This window comes from Cyberlindnera jadinii, assembly GCF_001661405.1.
Source record: "Cyberlindnera jadinii NRRL Y-1542 unplaced genomic scaffold CYBJAscaffold_3, whole genome shotgun sequence".
Taxonomy (NCBI): domain Eukaryota; kingdom Fungi; phylum Ascomycota; class Saccharomycetes; order Phaffomycetales; family Wickerhamomycetaceae; genus Williopsis; species Williopsis jadinii.
The window spans coordinates 500,230-518,493 of record NW_017963654.1 but is presented as its reverse complement, the minus strand read 5'-3'; the positions used below and the strand labels follow the sequence as shown (position 1 = coordinate 518,493).

Genomic DNA, 18,264 nt, shown 5'->3' with positions numbered 1-18,264 from the left:
CCATGGCCCATGTCCATGGCCATGACCATATGTTAGTCTGGCTATGGTGAGACAATTCCGTGAACAACTTCGCACTTTACGTAGCTCTTTCGATCATCGGCTAGTCAGTCGCGCTCGACTGGCCACCATCAGTTGAAATACAAAATATGCTTTGGGGTTGCTGTGATGACGTTTGCACAGTAGCATTGGCATAGCCTCCTCAATTGGGGGCCAGACTGTCCATACCCGTTGTAGACTCCAAGCGTTTAGATGCTTCATATCTACCATTCCGGTCATAATCAATTTCTTTTTCTTCTTCCTCAAATAACACCAAATTCGCCCTCTCCAAGGCTGACGGAATACACACTGTGTACATAAGCGGTTCTAGTTCTAGTTCTGGCACGGCAGAAACGACACTAATTATTTAAAAGTTTTGATTCGATTTGATTAGCTGAGAATTTCTCGGGGAAAGGAGATTCATTCCAAACAGCTTTGGAAACACTGCACAGACTGCACGTCTACGTTCATCTACTTTTCTTTTCTTTTTTGCTCTCTCTTTCTCTTTCTCATTCCCACTTCTTGATCAGGTATTCTGGCTCCCAATTAGCACACGGTCTGAGACGTCTCATCCAGAAGAGACCATCCCATATCCCACACAGGTCAAATTACTGCCCTGTACATAGATTCACACACAAGGTGTTGGTTTCCTCCGTCGTTTATACCCGCAGGAGATACTTAGCCCCAGAAGGAACACTACACTAGTCGAGGGAGAAAGCACATACGCACACCGTCAGTGACCACAGCTGCTACCTACTTCTACACATAAAAAGTGCCTCTAATCTGCTCGAGCACTTAGATCTGTGATTTCATCCATTTTGCCTGTTTCCTGTTTTGTCTTGACCAGGGTTCTGCTGTTCACACTAAGAGAGGTGCCTCGTTCCATATTGACCAGCCGGGCATACTCTTCAACGTCAGCACACTCATATATACTTGCGCACGGAGCATACAGGAATAGAAGCTCACCCAGTGCCCACCATTACGAGCAATATCGCACACACAACAGCCATCACGATGCCGTCGCCCGAAAGCACACCAAAGGGCTCGCCGTCGCCTCAAGCTTCAGATCAATCACTGCCATCGCCCAAGAACAACACCACGCTATCACCGCCACAGGCCCAGGTATGCTCGAACTGTGGGACTACAAAGACTCCTCTATGGAGAAGAGCACCTGACGGGTCACTCATATGTAATGCATGTGGGTTGTATTACAGAGCAAACAATTGTCATAGACCGATAAACTTGAAAAGACCTCCACACGTTGTCACTGTGGACTCCAAAGATTTGCACAAGGGGTCCTGTAAAGGTGATGGGCGCTGTAACGGAACAGGGGGTTCATCGGCGTGTGAGGGCTGTCCCGCTTTCAATAACAGAGTGGTTATTACATCTCATTCGAGAAACACCTCTGACGCTAGAAACGATGCATCGGGATCTCCTGGTTCTAAGAGAGAGGACACCGCATCTTCTTCGTCAAAGCCGAAGCCAAAAGTTGAGGTTGGTGACGTTATCGGTACAGAGCACCTGGAGAACGTTGCTATCGCCTGTTCGAACTGTGGCACCACAGTGACACCGCTGTGGAGACGTGATGATAACGGGGATACCATATGCAACGCCTGTGGATTGTACTATAGACTTCACGGCTCGTATAGGCCTTCTAAGCTGAAGAGAGGCATCATCAAGAGAAGAAGGCGCAATGTACACGGCCACAGCATTGGTGATGCGAAGAAGCTCAAGACTGAAGCCGGTTCAGGAACAGCGTCTCCAAATGTGTCGAGTCCAACACCTCAGCAAACTGTAGAGGTTGGCCAGCATAACACTCTACCTCTACCGCCACCTATACAAGGACAGCCATCTGGTGAGGGACATATTACACTACCACCACTTCGTATGTTTCAAAGCTCGCATCAACAGTCATCAACACGCAATCCACCAGCTGCCGTGGACTTCACGGCAATGTTTGCCCGCCAATATTCATCACAATCACAGACACCAACAACTACTGCATCTTTTGAGATCAAGGGCACAATTCCTAAATCTTCCTCAACAGTTCCGTTGCCACCCTTATCACCACCGATTCAACAAGCAGTTCCTGCTAAAGAGACAAGGGAGGATATGGGAAAGTTGTCGCCATCTCCCCAAACTTCACAGCATAATATCAGCATTAGTTCGCTCTTGAACGGTCCATCGAGGAAGTGTTGCTAATCTATTTATTAATGAAATCTTGTAAAAACCACAGCTATTGAACCACATCAGTTTATAGTGTTAAATAACTTCATGATAACAGGCCTGTCCAGCATCTACTTCTGTTTCTTTGTTTCTTTCTTTGTAATTTTGTTGCCGTCAGAGTCTTTCTCAACGATGGTTTCCTCTTCCTCACCACCTTGGCCAAACTCGTTTACTCTTGAGTAGTCGACTCTGTAAATCCACGTCTGGTATAAGTAAATGAAGAAGATGACATCATCTCTTAACGTGGCAAGTCTGTGTAGCCATGGCATCTTCACAACAAAGGCAAACAGGTCATCTATGAAGGTGTTAACCACTTTGTAGGCCATGGCTTTCTTTGGAACGTGCGCCACTGACTTGAGTCTATAATTGATATAAACACTTGGAACCAAGGTGAGGAATCCATAGGTATAGACAAAACCAACAAGCGTGGTGACTATAAAGGAATACCACGACTTGTGTTCCTTGTACATCAAGGAATAGACAGCATAGGCAACCAGCAACGGAGACGCAACCCAGTAGAGATACTTGAACGCAATCGAGTCATATTCCTTAGTCTTCTGTTCAGTCTCACTTAATTGATATTTATCAGTGATGCTGACACGTGGAATCAAGCCGTCCCATTGGATGTCGATATTAACAATGGTGGTGATCTTCCATGCTTCAACGAGTATTCCAAACCCCTGAGAAGCCAAAATCATATACGAGGTTCCATCAGAGTTGTCAATGAGATAGAGCAATGTGATGGTCTGTTGGATAACATTTGCAACGATAGAACGAACACTGATACCAACGTTATTCTTTTTATTTCTCCAATGTGAAATGTCATTTTTGAAAGCAAGAAACTCCAGAACAGAGTGAAGAATCGAGACAGCGATGGTGATTGCAAGAAGGTATGGGTTTGTATCTAGCAGGATTCTCTTGATGGCGTCAAGTTCAGAGCCATCGGTAACGGACATTGGATTATTCTTCTGTTGTTCCATACCATCACTAAAAAGCACAAGGACTTGAACTTTCCAGAACGAGGCAAAGTCAATGTTCAAGTTCAGTTCAAGCTCATCTGTAGTAGCGTTGATCTCGCTCATATGGCTTCTCAATTGCCAGAACTTGTTCTGGTACACGAGTGGGAAGTACTGGGTGACACGACCAGTCGAATTATCACGAAGATCAAGTGGGTCTAGAGGGAAGATATCGAGCAAAGGGGGAGGAAGTGTTCTAGCATCAACCAATCCCCTGGTCTTAACCAGTGATATGGTCACATTTGGATGCCAATAGGCAACAATTGGCTGTTCTTGTGGGGTTTCATAATCAAGGGCATTCTCTACGTCGCTAGCACCGTTTGCTTCCTCCTCACTACCGATCAATTTGTGAAGTTTCACCACTTTCTTCTTTGGGAAGAAAGTGTTTAGCTGAACCGTCTTTTGACCAACTTCAGGATAACCATCTCTTGAAATGAACGTGTGCAAGTATAGGGAGCCGTTGTTAAACTTCACGTTATCTGGGACCTTCAAGACAAAATGCTTAGTGACATCATTCACCTTATCAATGGTAACATTGGACAGCTCAAACAGCAATTCTCCGGAATCTGAAGCAACTCGCTGGTCATCCACGTAGAATTTCAGATCAATGGCGTAGTCACCTTCTTTCCAGATTGGCGATAAAAACGTTGCCGGTATCAAGGAGTTCTCATACACGAGCTGTTCCAGTGAACTCACATTCCTTTGCGACACCACATTGCCCTCGTCATCCGTCACATCAACAAGGTTGAATGGATTCACAGGCTTTTCAATCTTCAAAAAGGTGCTGTTCAGCGGAGTTGGAGTGAGAGCAACAGTGGCATTCCCGTCGCTGTTCGTGATGACAGCCTCAGTTTCAGGGCTTTTGGGCTTCATGAAGTTAGACACAGTGTTGGCCACAAGAAACATCAACAGTACCTTCTTCAAGACATCAAAGATGGATCCACCAGCTTGGTTTCCATCTTCCTGTGGTGTTTCGCCGGCCATTGTATATACCTGTTGCTTTCCGTTGGTGTAGTGGGTGTAGAGAAGATTGGAAACTTGGAGAAAGCCGTTTCTACAGTGATATGGAAAAAAAAAAAAACAACAACAAAAAACACCAAGGCAAACGAATGAATGTCTTATTTAATGAGTCGAGCTATGAGATAATACACTGTTCCAATCAGTCTAAAAGCTGCCATGAAGGCCACGATCCATAAGATGACTGTCAAGAAGATTTCTGACCGTGGATTAGAAGCGTAGTCACCGGTGGTAGTAGTTGTAGAAGTAGAATCAGAGGTCAACTGGTTCACGCCACCGGTTTCCAGAACCAGAGCAATAATCACAAAGTTTGTAGTGATCCATGTGAGAACCACCATGGATCTGATGAATGCGTAATAGTTCTTGTTCTTTTCATCTTCTTTCTCCTTACGTCTCTGCTCCTCTATCAGAAGGCTTTCTTCTGTGACCTCAGGTTTGGGCTTTGGCACATGCGCAAGGATGTCCATCTGCTTCTCGTACAACGCATTGATTTCTTCAGTTGTTATTGGGGCGTCGATGAACTCAACCTTACCATCCTCTGTAATCTTTGCATCACCCAAGCTTTGTGCAGTGGCACCTTTGGTACCCCAAGAGATATCGTGTAGATTGCAAAAAGCGTAGATGTTCAGCACATTGACATATGAGGGACTCAAGAGCAGGTATTGGAGAAACGACGTGAACATGTGCATCGGCTTCAAATGTATGATTGATGCTATGAAGTATAGGGCATATGTTGATGCAGTGGATATGATCAGATCTCTAAACGTTGCATTCTGGAATAGAGTAGCAGCAGTGATGTTTCCTTCGGCAACGATACCCTTAATTGCATCAACGGACATCACAATGGCAGCTGCAATCATATAGGCCATAAGAATGGCAAAAAACACAATGATAACGATGTAGAACTTTGGCGTTCCTCTTGGAGTGTTACCAAATGACAACACAAATGTGGTGACAACAGATAACAAGTAAAGCCATAGGAACACCACCGAGAGGTACCTGCATGGATCATATAGTGTTCCCAAAGATGTCGTCAATATTCTAAACACTAGAAAGTACGACGCCAATGAGAACCAGGACACGAGAAGATTGACCAATTGGTATACAAATTCCACACACAATGCAATTTTTCTTCCTATCGAATGAGAACTCTCACCAAGGAGCTTGTGGAAATGAACCACTGAGTAGATGGCAGCGAAGAACGAACCATTCAACCAACGTCTTCTCTGGGAGACGAAATCGTGCACTTCCTCCGGCACATCAGTCTCAGCAGACGCACTTCTGCAGTATCTCAAAATCCAAGAACAGTTTCTCTTTGCAACAAGCTCGAAACAAAGAATACGATCTTCAGCAAGGTACATGTTTGACTTGAAAATACCAGCACCTTGGTCATGAAGAGTCTCACCTTCGAAATATTTCGCTAATGGTCCATCTCCATTAGGTTGATTAAGCAAAGCTGAATAACGATAAGCGGAGAATGCACCTGGTAAAACAGATATGAAACCAAAGGAGGATTCCATCGGTTTGTCAAGGATATTGGACATTTTGTATTCAAAATTTTGTGCAGCAACAAGTGGGTTGAGTAGCTTTTCGTATCTGCTCCCCAACATTGCCTTTATTTCACCGCATGTACCTGCAACATTTGGATCTTTGTCAAACTCTTTCCAGAGATGGTAGATAGAGTCCTTTGAAGGTTGTGTACCAGCATCCAGCAGCACAACAACATTTGGGCGTAGAACCTCACCAAAGGCTTCCAGTGCCCATCTATGAGAGTTGATCTTTTTCTTGTTTTCTTCTTTTAGGCAGAACAATAACTGAGTAGGAACTGGCGCAGTTGTCAATTTGACAGTTTCCTTTTCAATGGATGAGATACCAATCATCGAGCTGTACTCATAGATATGCGATACAACCTTCTTTTCATTGACAGCATTTCGGGCAAAACCTTCCTGGTAAACACCTAAACCAGCCAGTAAAGCCTGTGCACTTTCGTTAATCTTTGAACGACCATCTGCTACGATACAAACGACAACCTTCTTCCAAGCATCTTGACCCCAAGTACTAGATCTTTTTCTGCTCTCTAAATGCTTGATGTTGTCGATGACACCCTTAAGCGTTCTGGCCAGGAGGAAATCAGGCTCGTTGTATAGAGTGATAACGATCATAAGCTCACATTCCCTGGGTCTCTTGTAATATCTCTGTCTCAGACTGAAGTTATCCAGAGAAAAGTCCCTTGGATCACAGGTGGCTGCCTGATAACGCATGAACTTGAACTCTCTTGAATCATCGATATTCTTCCCAACGTATTTCTGCAAGATTCTATCAGGAACTGGACAATCAAGGATAAGATTACCATTAAGTAAACCAACTTCGATTTTTCTTCTCTGTTGTTGTTCCTGTGGGATTTCCTCGCCGTTCTCGTCACCGAATGGGTACTCTTCATCTGCATCATATGGACCTTTGGCAAAGGTATTCAACTCATAGTTATCACCGTCGATGTGATGGTTAAAGCCAATCTCCTCCTCCTGGTTTGCATCAAAACGATCCATCTCTATGGCCTCGTTTTGATAAGGAGATGTCAATGGAATGTTACTGTACGAGTTATTGGTTTCATAAAAGTTGGCCCCCATTGGCGGGAGCGGTGCTTGTCCTTGTGCTTGCTCCTGATCCGGGTCTGTTGGGAATGCATTGAAAGTCGAAGCTGAAACGGTTTGGTTGTGGTAGAAATCCTCGTCGTTGTACTCACCGAGTACGTTCGATGGGGCATTTCCATACTGAGTGACGTTTATAGACGGCAGGTTGTTCGGATCTTGAACAATTGGCGAATATTGCTGAGGGTATTGCGTACCAGCCACCTCGGTATCTATACGACCCGGATTGTAAGACGTGTCCTCATCAAACGGAGGCCTTCTGGTATAACCATGGTTCTGCTGTATAGAATAGTCCTGGTGATATGCGTAGTCGTTCGAGTAGCCATAGTCCTGGTTGTGGGCCTGTGAAACCCTCCTCTGAGGAGAGATCGAATCTCTGGTGTACGATGGCTCAACGGACGAAAGCCCGTTCCCTGTCACTGTACCTGTGAACGGATCCTGTGGCGATGCCGTGTACTGCTGGTCATAGTTGTACTGTGCGTTGTCTTCAACAGTTCTTGTGGGGCTCTCGTCGTGATAGTACTGGTCGTAGTTGTACTGGTTATGGGTGTTATCGTCACGGCCTCGAGCCCCATCGTTACGATTTCTCCCACCGCCCTGGTTGTTGTAATTATAGCTCATCGCAACAGCAAATTAGAGTATCTCAAGTATCAGCCGCCCTGATTGGTTCACCAGCCGCCCTGCGTGAAACCCCAGTAAATGAAGGAAGAAAGTCCTCTTTATACCTTTGATGGAACTGTTTTATGTTTTTCCCCCATTACGACACCAATTCCTGGATCATCGCCTTCCCTCGCACGCGTTTCGCGTTTTTCATCATTTCGGAATGTCAGCCAAACCTGTGTGCTGCGCCTAAATTTACAGTTATTCAACCGTACTACTTCTATTTTTAGCATGGACGAGAATGAAGATATAGATTGACAAGACATTTCGGAAAGGTCATTCATAGGCTAAGTGGATAGCTTTGTTTAGGGAGATTAGAACCAGCACCATTTATCATTGAATTCCCAGGAGTATGTGCCCAATGGTGAACCGTCCAAAGGCCTGATTGCAGACCTTGAAGAGTTATCTTGGAACAACTTTGAACTGCTGTTAGACTCGAGGAATTTAACGTTGGCTGCAACAGTTTCAGGGTCTTGTCCAAGCCCGGAATGCCATATGTGGATGCTGTCGAATTTGCAGCTGATTGCCTCGGATATCGACAAGTTTAACAACTTCTTGAAGGATTCATGGCTTGATGCGGTGAGAGCCACAATGGTCAAATCATCAGAGTTCCAGTCGTGTAACCAAACCACTCTGTCATGTGTACCATCATTCAAAGTGACGCCAAAGTGGTCCACTTGCTTCTCTGCTCGAAGCTTCGAAGCGATGAACAAGTCCCTGTCGTGGAACCACGTATATGTGTCAATGTTTGGAATGAGTGAGTACAACACTTTATCCGTCTGTTTCGACTTGGAAATCAAGAATTCCTTAGCATTCTTGTATTGCAGCTCAACCAGAGTGGAGTAGTCCTCATATTTCAAGAAGTGGTAATCTGAAACATCCAAGTCCAACTCCGGGTCCCTGTACTGCTCTAGATTGTGCAACTCATGGACTTTAACCTCAGCACTCTCATATCCCACTCTACTGTAGTAATCGCCAACCTCACTGTAGAGGAACATGAACCCTCTCTTATCCAAGCGCTCATCCCAATACCTGTTCAACAAGGAGATCATCGTGCAGGCATAACCTTTACCTCTATATGGCTCCAAAGTGAAGACACCACCAATACATGCAGCAACCACTTCAACCAGTTCGCCCTTAGGATCAATTCTCCACGCTTTTCTGTTCATGGTCTCACAAGAAGCCACGATATCCCCAAACTTGCCCGAAGACGCAATGGACTTATCACGTAGAACAAAGTGATAAAGTCCAAGGTTCTCATCAACCTTTCTCTTACCAAGCTTTGATTCACATCCAATGAGCCATTCCCTATCAGCATACTCTTCAGCGGTTAACTTGGCCCTCCAGGCGCTTGAATTTTGTAGGTGGGTGTATCTGATCTGTTCAGGGTCTGTGGAGAGTTCGAGCACCAAATCGTTTGTCATTCTGCTTCTTTGTCTAGTTGAAATTGCCTCAAACCTTCAGGGAAACAGCAAAGTGCCTCCTATTATATATACACCAAGAGATAGTGTTATTGGGTAGATCAGCTGGAAAATGCGCCGTCTCTTTCCTTCTGCTAAGACCTTATTTCTCAATGGGGTAAACTGCGATTGAGAGCTGCCCACATAAAATTTATGTTATAAGAGTTAACGGCAGTGGGAGACGACATTTACACCGCTAACGTCAACTGTTAGCACAATCTCGGGAATTTTGTGGTGAAAAAGCAAAAAAAATTAGAAGCTTTTTATCTACGGCAAATTGATTTGGAAGGGGGACAATGTCCGAAAAGGAGTTGATCGAATTGAATTGCTGTCCTCATCCACACGGGTGAAATCCATGTGTTTGTTACCGAGTGGTTGTGGTGGTGTAATTGCCCGATATTGAGTTTAAGTAGAGATGTTGTGTAACGCGTAACCAGTTGCTTCGAATATGGTACAGGACACACATTATACACTATAAAGAAATGAAAAAAATTGCCTCCTGCCAGAATTGAACTAGCGACCTTTGCATTACAAGTGCAACGCTCTACCACTAAGCTAAGGAGGCAACTTAGTTGTTCGGTAAGACAGATCAAACCATATCCTGGCATGGCGGCAGGAGCCATAAATACACAATCAGACACAAAACCTTCATACCTGGAAGCCTTGGATCAAAAAGCCCGTAGCATTTGCAGTGCATCACGATAGTCGCTGATGTGTACAGGGCGCTACTTCAATAAAGTGTTCATTACTCAGGAATCATATATATGATAGACAAAGCCGTCTGGGAAACAAGGACAGGAAGCACAACAATGTGGCGGCTAAAAGCAAAACGACTCTTTAACCATAACGAGCCTTATCACTTACCCTTCAAGGCCTCTTTTCTCTTCTTCTCTTTCTCGGCTCTCTCTATTTCTCTTCTGGACCCTTTTAGAAGCTCCAAGTGCCCAACACGAGATGCGATGAGCTTCTCTGTCTGGTGTGTAACGGAATATGACTTGTTCAACTTGGCCATCTGTGCCAGTTGCTTATTCTTTGGTTTGATGATCTTTGGCGCAGCCTTCTTAGGATTCTGCTGCTTCTTGGTGATCCTCGTCTTCTCTTTTCTCTTCACTTTAAGTGGTGCTTGTGCCATCTTGATGATATACTAATAACCAAACTTCCTTGAACCTTCTAACCACAAGGTTGTGTCAATTGGGGGTTCCTCCGTGTGTGTGATCCGCTGTGTGATCCGCTGTGTGAATTTTTTTCGCTGTTTTTCGCTCATCGCTTACCCTTTGGGGAGAATTACCGAGTTTGGACAATTGTGCAATTTCGGCCAGAGTCATCACGGAAAAATTACAATTTTGCAAGAAATTTTACACAGGGTATCCAACGCTTTCTTCCCTTTGCCCTTTCTCCTGGTGTTTAGCTGAGATAACCAAACTCAACTGAAAAGAAACTTGCTAGTTTGTTAGTATGATTGTACACCGTGGGTCGGAACAGGCCATGCTCTTTCCGCCCTGGAGGGCGTGAATGCGTGGCAATGTCTTCCGAGACTTCAACCAGCTCGTTGTACTAACAAAATGGTGTCACCTAGTTAGAACGCACCCAACATGTCTATGTTGATCTTTGCTGGTCCTCAAGCACTCTCCCAATTCAGAGTTGCTACTTTGACTAACGACATCAACACAGCAGTCAACTCGTCTGTTGTTACCAATGTGCGTTCAGCTTACATCCACTACGTTCATCTCAAAGAGGGATCGAAACTCGCAGAGGATTCACAGAAGGTTAACCTTCTTCAAATCCTCTTACAGTACGATTCAAAGCTTGACATGACAGACTCCCTGACCCAGGAATTGGTCAAGATCTCCACCACGCAGGAGTCGATCTCACCAGAAGTTGAAAACTCCCATGTGATCAGAATCCTTCCAAGACCAGGTACCATTTCTCCATGGTCATCTAAAGCCACCAATATCACCACTGTTTGTGGCTTTGAGGACGACATCGACAGAGTTGAGAGAGGGTTGGCACTCTTGATTCAAGTTCGTCCAGGGTTCCCACTTCAGGAGTACATTGGTGATGGTTCTCCGTTGGCTTCTGTATTCGACAGAATGACTCAAACTTTGTACATTGAAAAGGCACCTGTCAGGGACGATTTGTTTGAACATCACACTCCAAAGCCGTTGGTTGAAGTTGACTTGTCAAAGGATCCACAGGTTAAGTTACAGACCGCTAACAAGGCTTTGGGATTGGCCCTTGATCAAGGTGAAATTGATTACTTAGTTGATGCCTTTGTCAAGACCATTGGTAGAAACCCAACAGATGTTGAACTCTTCATGTTTGCGCAAGTTAACTCTGAGCACTGTCGTCACAAGATCTTCAATGCTGACTGGACTATTGATGGCGAAAAGAAGGACCTCAGTTTGTTCAAGATGATTAGAAATACCGAACAAAAGAACCCACAATACACTGTTTCCGCTTATAGTGACAATGCTGCTGTCTTTGAAGGTCCAGAAGGTTATTTCTATGCACCAAACTCAAAGACTAAAGTCTGGGGCTCTAAGAAGGAAAAAGTCCAAACTTTGGTGAAGGTTGAGACTCACAACCATCCAACTGCTGTTTCTCCATTCGCCGGTGCAGCCACTGGTTCCGGTGGTGAAATCAGAGATGAAGGTGCTGTTGGTAGAGGTTCTAAGTCCAAGTGTGGTCTCTCTGGTTTCTCTGTTTCTGATCTTCTGATTCCAGATTTCCACCAGCCATGGGAGAAGGATGTCGGCAAGCCAAACCACATTGCTTCTTCCTTGGATATCATGATCGAGGCTCCACTTGGTTCAGCAGCTTTCAACAACGAATTCGGTCGTCCATGTATCAATGGTTACTTCAGAACATTGACAACTACTGTTAAGAATGCCCAGGATAAGGAAGAGATTAGAGGTTTCCACAAGCCTATTATGATTGCCGGTGGTATGGGTGCTATCAGACCGCAATTCGCCTTGAAAGACCGTAAGATCACCGAAGGTTCTGCTTTGATTGTTCTTGGTGGTCAATGTATGTTGATTGGTCTTGGTGGAGGTGCTGCTTCCTCTATTGCTTCCGGTGAGGGTTCTGCTGACTTGGACTTTGCATCTGTCCAGAGAGGAAACCCAGAAATGCAACGTCGTGCACAACAAGTTATTGATGCTTGTGTTGCACTTGGTCCTAACAACCCAATCCAGTCTATCCATGATGTTGGTGCCGGTGGTCTTTCAAATGCTCTTCCAGAGTTGGTTCACGACAATGACCTCGGTGCCAAGTTTGAATTGAGAGATATCTTGAGTTTGGAACCAGGTATGTCTCCAATGGAGATCTGGTGTAACGAGTCCCAGGAACGTTACGTTATGGGTGTTGCTCCTCAAGATTTGGCCACTTTTAAGGAAATCTGTGAAAGAGAAAGAGCTCCATATGCCGTTGTTGGTCAAGCTACTAGTGAACAACGTCTCGTATTGACTGATAGACTTTTGAATACAACACCTATCGACTTGGAAATGTCTATCTTGTTCGGTAAGCCACCAAAGATGTCCAGAACCGCTGTTACAGCTCCGTTGAAACTTCAGCCAACATTGTTCAATGATGTTAAGATTGAAGAGGCTTTAGATAGAGTACTCCACTTACCATCCGTCGGTTCCAAGAACTTCTTGATCACCATTGGTGATCGTACTGTGACTGGTTTAATTGACCGTGATCAAATGGTTGGACCATGGCAAGTGCCTGTTTCTGATGTCGGTGTTACAGGGACATCTCTGGGTGATACCATCCTCACCACTGGTGAGGCTTTAGCAATGGGTGAGAAGCCAACATTGGCTTTGATCTCTGCAGCAGCATCTGCTAAAATGTGTGTTGCTGAATCGTTAATGAATGTATTCGCTGCCGACGTTAAGTCCTTGGATTCTGTCAAGTTATCTGCCAACTGGATGTCTCCAGCTTCCCACGCAGGTGAAGGTTCCAAGCTTTATGAGGCTGTCCAAGCTATTGGTCTCGATCTCTGTCCAGCTCTTGGTATCTCCATTCCTGTTGGTAAGGATTCTATGTCTATGAAGATGACCTGGGACAACAAGGAGGTCACTGCGCCGCTTTCTTTGGTTATTACTGCCTTCGCCCCAGTTTCAAACACATCTAGAACATGGACTCCACAATTGATCAGAAAAGAAGAACCAACTGTTCTTGTTCTTGTGGATCTTGCTGCTAAGATTCTCAAATCCATGGGTGGTTCTGCCTTGGCTCAAGTCTACAACCAAGTTGGTGATTCTTGTCCAACCGTCCATGATACTGCCGTTTTGAAGTCCTTCCTAGATACTCTTGTGGAATTGCACCAAGTGAAGGACTTGGTGTTGGCTTATCATGACAGATCTGATGGTGGTCTCATTATCACTTTGCTGGAAATGGCCTTTGCTGCTAGATCTGGTTTGAACATTACACTCTCTGGTGATGAAGATGCCTTAACAACCTTGTTTAACGAAGAACTTGGTGGTGTGTTCCAAATTCCACTTTCAAGATACGAGGAGTTTGTTTCTGTATTTGAGAAGAATGGTGTTTCTTCTGAATACATTTCTGTTGTTGGTGAACCTTCTTTCTCGAAGGAGCAAAACATTACTGTCACGTATAACAAGGAGACTATTTTCAATGGTGCCAGAGGCCAGTTGCAGCAAGCATGGGCAGAGACATCCTACAAGATGCAAAGACTGAGAGATAATCCAAGATCTGCCGATCAAGAGTTCCAATCTATCTTGGACAACCAGGATCCAGGTCTTTCGTACAAGCTAACCTTTGACCCAGCTGATGAATTGTCTATCTCCAAATATGACACAAGACCAAAGGTTGCCATCTTGAGAGAACAAGGTGTCAACGGTCAGATGGAGATGGCTTGGTCCTTTGAACAAGCTGGATTTACTGCCGTGGATGTTCACATGACTGACATATTGACTGGCCGTGTTACTCTAGACGACTTTGTTGGTTTGGCTGCATGTGGTGGTTTCTCCTACGGTGATGTTTTGGGTGCTGCTTCAGGTTGGGCCAAGTCTGTGTTGTACCATGAAAACACCAGAAAGGAGTTTTACAAGTTTTTCAACGAGCGTGATGACACATTCGCTTTTGGAGCTTGTAATGGTTGTCAATTCTTGTCAAGAATCGCCGAGTTGATTCCGGGCACCGAGAACTGGCCAACTTTCGAGAAGAACAGCTCTGAGCAATACGAAGCCAGAGTGTGTATGGTTGAGATCACTGAAGAAGGTGATGCCTCCCCATCTGTGTTCTTAGACGGTATGAAGGGCTCTAAGTTCCCTATTGCTGTTGCCCACGGTGAAGGTCGTGCCACATTCAAGTCATCGGAAGACTTGGAGAGCTTACAGGCCAACGGTCTTGTCTCTGTGAGATATGTTGACAACTACGGTGCTGTCACTGAGAAATATCCACTCAACCCTAACGGATCTCCAAATGGTATCACAGGTATCAGAACTCCAAATGGTAGAGTCCTTGCCATGATGCCTCACCCTGAAAGATGTGTTAGAAGAGAGGCCAACTCCTGGTACCCAGCTGATGAGTCAGAGCTCTGGGAGAACTATGGTCCATGGGTCAGACTCTTCAGAAATGCCAGAAAGTGGGTCAACTAGCCTTACATCAGGCAACTGTGTACAGTAGATAAAGATATAACATTATAATAATGACTAGATTTTAGTGTGTATATTCGCTGTGTATATATATGTGCGCATACCAAATATGGACTCATTGGAAAGAAATCCGCTTCGATGATTGTAAGTCGCTCTTTGTCGGAGTCAGTTCGTTCTGTTTATCTTCATATACTTCTTTTGACCATGAGAATTGTTATTCAGAAGGTCAAACGTGCTTCTGTGACGGTGGATTCAGAGATCGTCTCTTCGTAAGTTGTGTTTTGAAGCGGTTTTTGCACTGTGACTTCAAGAGGTGCTAACTCAGAGATGTTGACAGTATTGAGAAGGGCCTTCTCCTCCTTGTGGGTATCTCAACTGATGATAACGAGAGAATTGTTGATGCAATGGCATCTAAAGTTGCCAAACTGAGGATGTTTGAAGACGAAGAAGGCAAAAACTTGTGGAAGAGCACAACTAGACAGGCCAATGGCCAAATCTTATCAGGTATGTGATATGCTGATAGCTCCCTCAAGATGACTGCTTACTAATGTCGCCAAAAGTGTCTCAATTCACATTGATGGCCAATACAAAGAAAGGCACGAAGCCGGATCTCCATAAGGCTGCAAAGGGTATGTACATGGCTTGTAGAATTGCATTTTGAAACCCATATTCTTATACTAACACCGAGCCAGGCCCACAAGCCCAACCACTGTATGAGCTTTTTCTACAGAGATTGAGGGAGGATCTCGGAGACGAGAACGTCAAGGATGGTGTATTTGGCGCAATGATGGACGTTGCGCTTGTGAATGATGGTCCCGTGACTATTCAGTTGGATTCAGACGATTACTCCAGCTTAAACGATGCTTCAAAAAGCAATTGACTGACCCATAGCACCACAACGCCTCTAAATGCACACTAATAGACATACAATGCACCATTCTCGCTGCTATAACCTCTCATCAACCAGTGCCATACCTTGTAGCTTCAACCTCATCGTGGTCTCCAGGAGATATAAATCGGTACACACCACACGTACTCTCTGAATTGCTTTTTGCTTTCCGTAACTACAGAAACCATGCGATGAGACGATGAAAGGGAAAAAAAAAGCGAAAAATGAAAAATTTCTGGAGCTCTTCAAACTACTCTTCATAAAAAACCCTTCTATCACACGTTATACAATTCACGAGACATAATGGCTAGCACTTCTAAGGATAAAAAGACATCTAAGTCTAAGGCTGTTGCCCAGAAGGCTGACAAGGTTACTAAGCCTTCCAAGAAGGAGTCAAAGAAGAGCTCTAAGAAGGACTCCAAGAAAGCTGAGCTTGCCTTGAAGGAGGCTGAAGAGAAGAGAATTGCTGAGGAGAAGGCCAAGCGCGCCGAGTCCTCCTCTTCTGATTCTGATTCTGATTCTGATTCTGATTCTGATTCTGACTCTGACTCTGACTCTGAGTCCGAATCTGATTCCGACTCTAGCTCTTCCAGCTCTAGCTCTAGCGAATCTGAGTCTTCCTCAGATTCCGACTCTTCTGATGAGGAGGAAGAGAAGAAGGAATCATCCGATTCCGATTCCTCTGACTCTGACTCTGACTCCTCGGATGAGGAAGAGGAGAAGAAGGAAGAGAAGAAGGAGTCATCTTCATCTTCATCTTCATCTTCTGAATCGTCCTCCGACTCAGAATCAGAGGATGGTGATGAAAAGAAGGAGAAGAAGACTGAATCATCTGACAGTGATTCTTCTTCTGACAGTGACTCCTCCTCCTCATCTGACAGCGACTCCTCTGACAGTGAGTCTGAGGAGGCAGAAAAGGAAGCCGAACCAAAGAAGCGTAAAGCTGAGGATGACGAGGCTCCAATTAAGAAGCAAAAGACTGACGAACCAGCTACCTTGTTTGTTGGAAGACTTTCATGGAACATTGATGATGATTGGTTGAAGAGTGAGTTTGAGCCATTGGGTGGTGTCATTGGTGCCAGAGTGATGTTCGAGAGAGCCACAGGTAAGTCTAGAGGTTACGGTTACGTCGACTTTGAGAACAAGGCTGCTGCTGAGAAGGCTTTGAAGGAATACCAAGGTCGTGAAATTGACGGAAGACCAATCAACTTGGATATGTCCACTTCCAAGCCAGCTGGAAACCCAAACAAGAACGCCGACAGAGCATCCAAGTATGGTGACACTCCATCTGAGCCATCTGACACGTTGTTCATTGGTAACTTGTCCTTCCAAGCTGACAGAGATGGATTGTTCGAGACATTCGGTCAATACGGTTCTGTTATCAGTGCCAGAATCCCAACACACCCAGAGACCGAACAACCAAAGGGTTTCGGTTACGTCCAATTCAGTTCTGTTGATGAGGCCAAGGCTGCTCTTGAGGCATTGAACGGTGAGTATATCGCTGGTAGACCAGTCCGTTTGGACTTCTCTGCTCCAAGAGACCCATCCAGAAAGTCTTTTGGCGGTGACAGAAAGTCCTTCGGTGGTGACAGAAAGTCCTTTGGCGGTGACAGAAAGTCCTTTGGCGGTGACAGAAGATCATTTGGTGGTGACAGACAATCCTTCGGTGGTAGAAAGGCTTTCGGTACCGGTGCTAATGCTAGCGCTCCTAAGTCCGCTGAGTTCAAGGGTACTAAGAAGACCTTCGATTAGGTTCTTTCTCACGTGAGTTGTGTAATGGGTAATGTTTACTTAATATCAAGAAAGCATGTAATCATGGTTAGTCAATAAGTGTGACTTGCCCATATGGATTGCATCAAGAGAGTCAAAAAAGTTTGTATCTGTGTTTATTCTTTGTTCTTCATTTGTTTTAAAATACATCTAGTTTATAATAGAGATATCGTTGTTAATATGAAATCAAAGAACTTGTAGATGTGATCAATTGTGCTGTAGTGCTCTTGTTGCACAGTATCTGTATACCAAGCCGTGGAATTGGAAGGATGTATTGCATTAAAGAGCAAGTCGGATTAGCCCGCATAAAACATCAAACAGAAACATCAAACAGAAACATTGGACACAATGTGCTCGATGCTAAGGAGCGCCTTATCAGTGACAAGCACAATGGTGAGGTACTTCTTGTCCACTCGAAAAGCACTGAAATTTGGTTCCAGCGTGAAATATAGAAGCACTTAAATCGCACTGTGAAGTAGCGAGGCCCCATTGGTACTGGTTGTGTTATCGGGAGTGCAACCTTTTAGTTATTGCAAGCAGGGCAATTCCGAGTAGGCGGTGAGTATGAACCAATCTCACAACGTAAGCACTACTAGTGTTCTCATGCAGTAATGATGCCATACTGACCAACTCTTGATCAATGATCGCAGAGACCGAAAATGTGATTCGTTATTTGGTCTAATGCTAAGGATCAGACCAACCATTACCGCTCATGATCATACCTTTCTGTGCTCCTTGGAGACAGAACAGAGGTAGTGATTTCTTTAGAGCAGCATGAACGCACTCCATATGTGTGTCTTTTATTGTCCCGCCGTCGCTACATGGCTTGCTCGTGTACTCTTCAGTCATTCTCGAGAGGCGTGTCCCCGTGACTTGGCATTTGAAGGCCAAAGGCTGGTAAAAGCCAAAGGCTGGTAAAAG

The 18,264-nt window shown here is 44.8% G+C and overlaps 8 protein-coding genes and 1 non-coding gene across 9 annotated transcripts; 4 read left to right on the top strand and 5 right to left on the bottom strand.

Annotated features, from left to right (window-relative positions):
- Nucleotides 1-1,161: 1,161 nt before the first annotated feature.
- CYBJADRAFT_120627 (GATA-type transcription factor) lies at nucleotides 1,162-1,728 on the top strand (the record flags this gene model as incomplete). Its single annotated transcript, XM_020212332.1, has 2 exons — nucleotides 1,162-1,305; nucleotides 1,555-1,728. Coding segments are annotated over 2 exons (318 nt in total), but the record flags the coding sequence as incomplete, so codon positions are not given.
- Nucleotides 1,729-2,402: 674 nt separating this feature from the next.
- CYBJADRAFT_118395 (CLPTM1 family protein) lies at nucleotides 2,403-3,743 on the bottom strand (the record flags this gene model as incomplete). Its single annotated transcript, XM_020212259.1, has 1 exon — nucleotides 2,403-3,743. A coding segment is annotated over one exon (1,341 nt), but the record flags the coding sequence as incomplete, so codon positions are not given.
- Nucleotides 3,744-4,372: 629 nt separating this feature from the next.
- Nucleotides 4,373-7,727, bottom strand: CHS1 (chitin synthase I). Its single transcript, XM_020214546.1, has one exon. The coding sequence runs from the start codon at nucleotides 7,562-7,564 to the stop codon at nucleotides 4,397-4,399; it is 3,168 nt and encodes a 1,055-aa protein (XP_020071840.1). The 5' UTR covers nucleotides 7,565-7,727; the 3' UTR covers nucleotides 4,373-4,396.
- CYBJADRAFT_166580 (uncharacterized protein) lies at nucleotides 7,695-9,402 on the bottom strand. The gene has a single exon (XM_020214545.1). The coding sequence runs from the start codon at nucleotides 9,025-9,027 to the stop codon at nucleotides 7,918-7,920; it is 1,110 nt and encodes a 369-aa protein (XP_020071839.1). The 5' UTR covers nucleotides 9,028-9,402; the 3' UTR covers nucleotides 7,695-7,917.
- A 154-nt stretch (nucleotides 9,403-9,556) lies between these two features.
- On the bottom strand, nucleotides 9,557-9,628 carry CYBJADRAFT_t43. The gene has a single exon. It is a non-coding gene; the product is annotated as a tRNA-Thr (tRNA).
- Nucleotides 9,629-9,873: 245 nt separating this feature from the next.
- On the bottom strand, nucleotides 9,874-10,263 carry CYBJADRAFT_166579 (uncharacterized protein). Its single transcript, XM_020214544.1, has one exon. The coding sequence runs from the start codon at nucleotides 10,193-10,195 to the stop codon at nucleotides 9,920-9,922; it is 276 nt and encodes a 91-aa protein (XP_020071838.1). The 5' UTR covers nucleotides 10,196-10,263; the 3' UTR covers nucleotides 9,874-9,919.
- On the top strand, nucleotides 10,217-14,781 carry ADE6 (phosphoribosylformylglycinamidine synthase). The gene is made up of 2 exons (XM_020217484.1): nucleotides 10,217-10,512; nucleotides 10,644-14,781. The coding sequence occupies exon 2, from the start codon at nucleotides 10,656-10,658 to the stop codon at nucleotides 14,685-14,687; it is 4,032 nt and encodes a 1,343-aa protein (XP_020071837.1). The 5' UTR covers nucleotides 10,217-10,512; nucleotides 10,644-10,655; the 3' UTR covers nucleotides 14,688-14,781.
- A 99-nt stretch (nucleotides 14,782-14,880) lies between these two features.
- DTD1 (D-tyrosyl-tRNA(Tyr) deacylase) lies at nucleotides 14,881-15,410 on the top strand. Its single transcript, XM_020214543.1, has 3 exons — nucleotides 14,881-14,953; nucleotides 15,022-15,188; nucleotides 15,245-15,410. Exons 1-3 carry the CDS (start codon nucleotides 14,889-14,891, stop codon nucleotides 15,343-15,345), a joined length of 333 nt encoding a protein of 110 aa, XP_020071836.1. The 5' UTR covers nucleotides 14,881-14,888; the 3' UTR covers nucleotides 15,346-15,410.
- Nucleotides 15,411-16,557: 1,147 nt separating this feature from the next.
- Nucleotides 16,558-17,325, top strand: NSR1 (Nsr1p; the record flags this gene model as incomplete). Its single annotated transcript, XM_020212563.1, has 1 exon — nucleotides 16,558-17,325. A coding segment is annotated over one exon (768 nt), but the record flags the coding sequence as incomplete, so codon positions are not given.
- Nucleotides 17,326-18,264: the final 939 nt, after the last annotated feature.

Coding starts and splice junctions, on each gene's coding strand:
- CYBJADRAFT_166580 (XM_020214545.1), bottom strand. CDS start 9,027: ATGACAAACGATTTGGTGCTCGAACTCTCCACAGACCCTGAACAGATC.
- CHS1 (XM_020214546.1), bottom strand. CDS start 7,564: ATGAGCTATAATTACAACAACCAGGGCGGTGGGAGAAATCGTAACGAT.
- CYBJADRAFT_166579 (XM_020214544.1), bottom strand. CDS start 10,195: ATGGCACAAGCACCACTTAAAGTGAAGAGAAAAGAGAAGACGAGGATC.
- DTD1 (XM_020214543.1), top strand. CDS start 14,889: ATGAGAATTGTTATTCAGAAGGTCAAACGTGCTTCTGTGACGGTGGAT. Junction 14,954..15,021: donor GATTCAGAGATCGTCTCTTC/GTAAGTTGTGTT, acceptor AGATGTTGACAG/TATTGAGAAGGGCCTTCTCC. Junction 15,189..15,244: donor CAATGGCCAAATCTTATCAG/GTATGTGATATG, acceptor TGTCGCCAAAAG/TGTCTCAATTCACATTGATG.
- ADE6 (XM_020217484.1), top strand. CDS start 10,656: ATGTCTATGTTGATCTTTGCTGGTCCTCAAGCACTCTCCCAATTCAGA.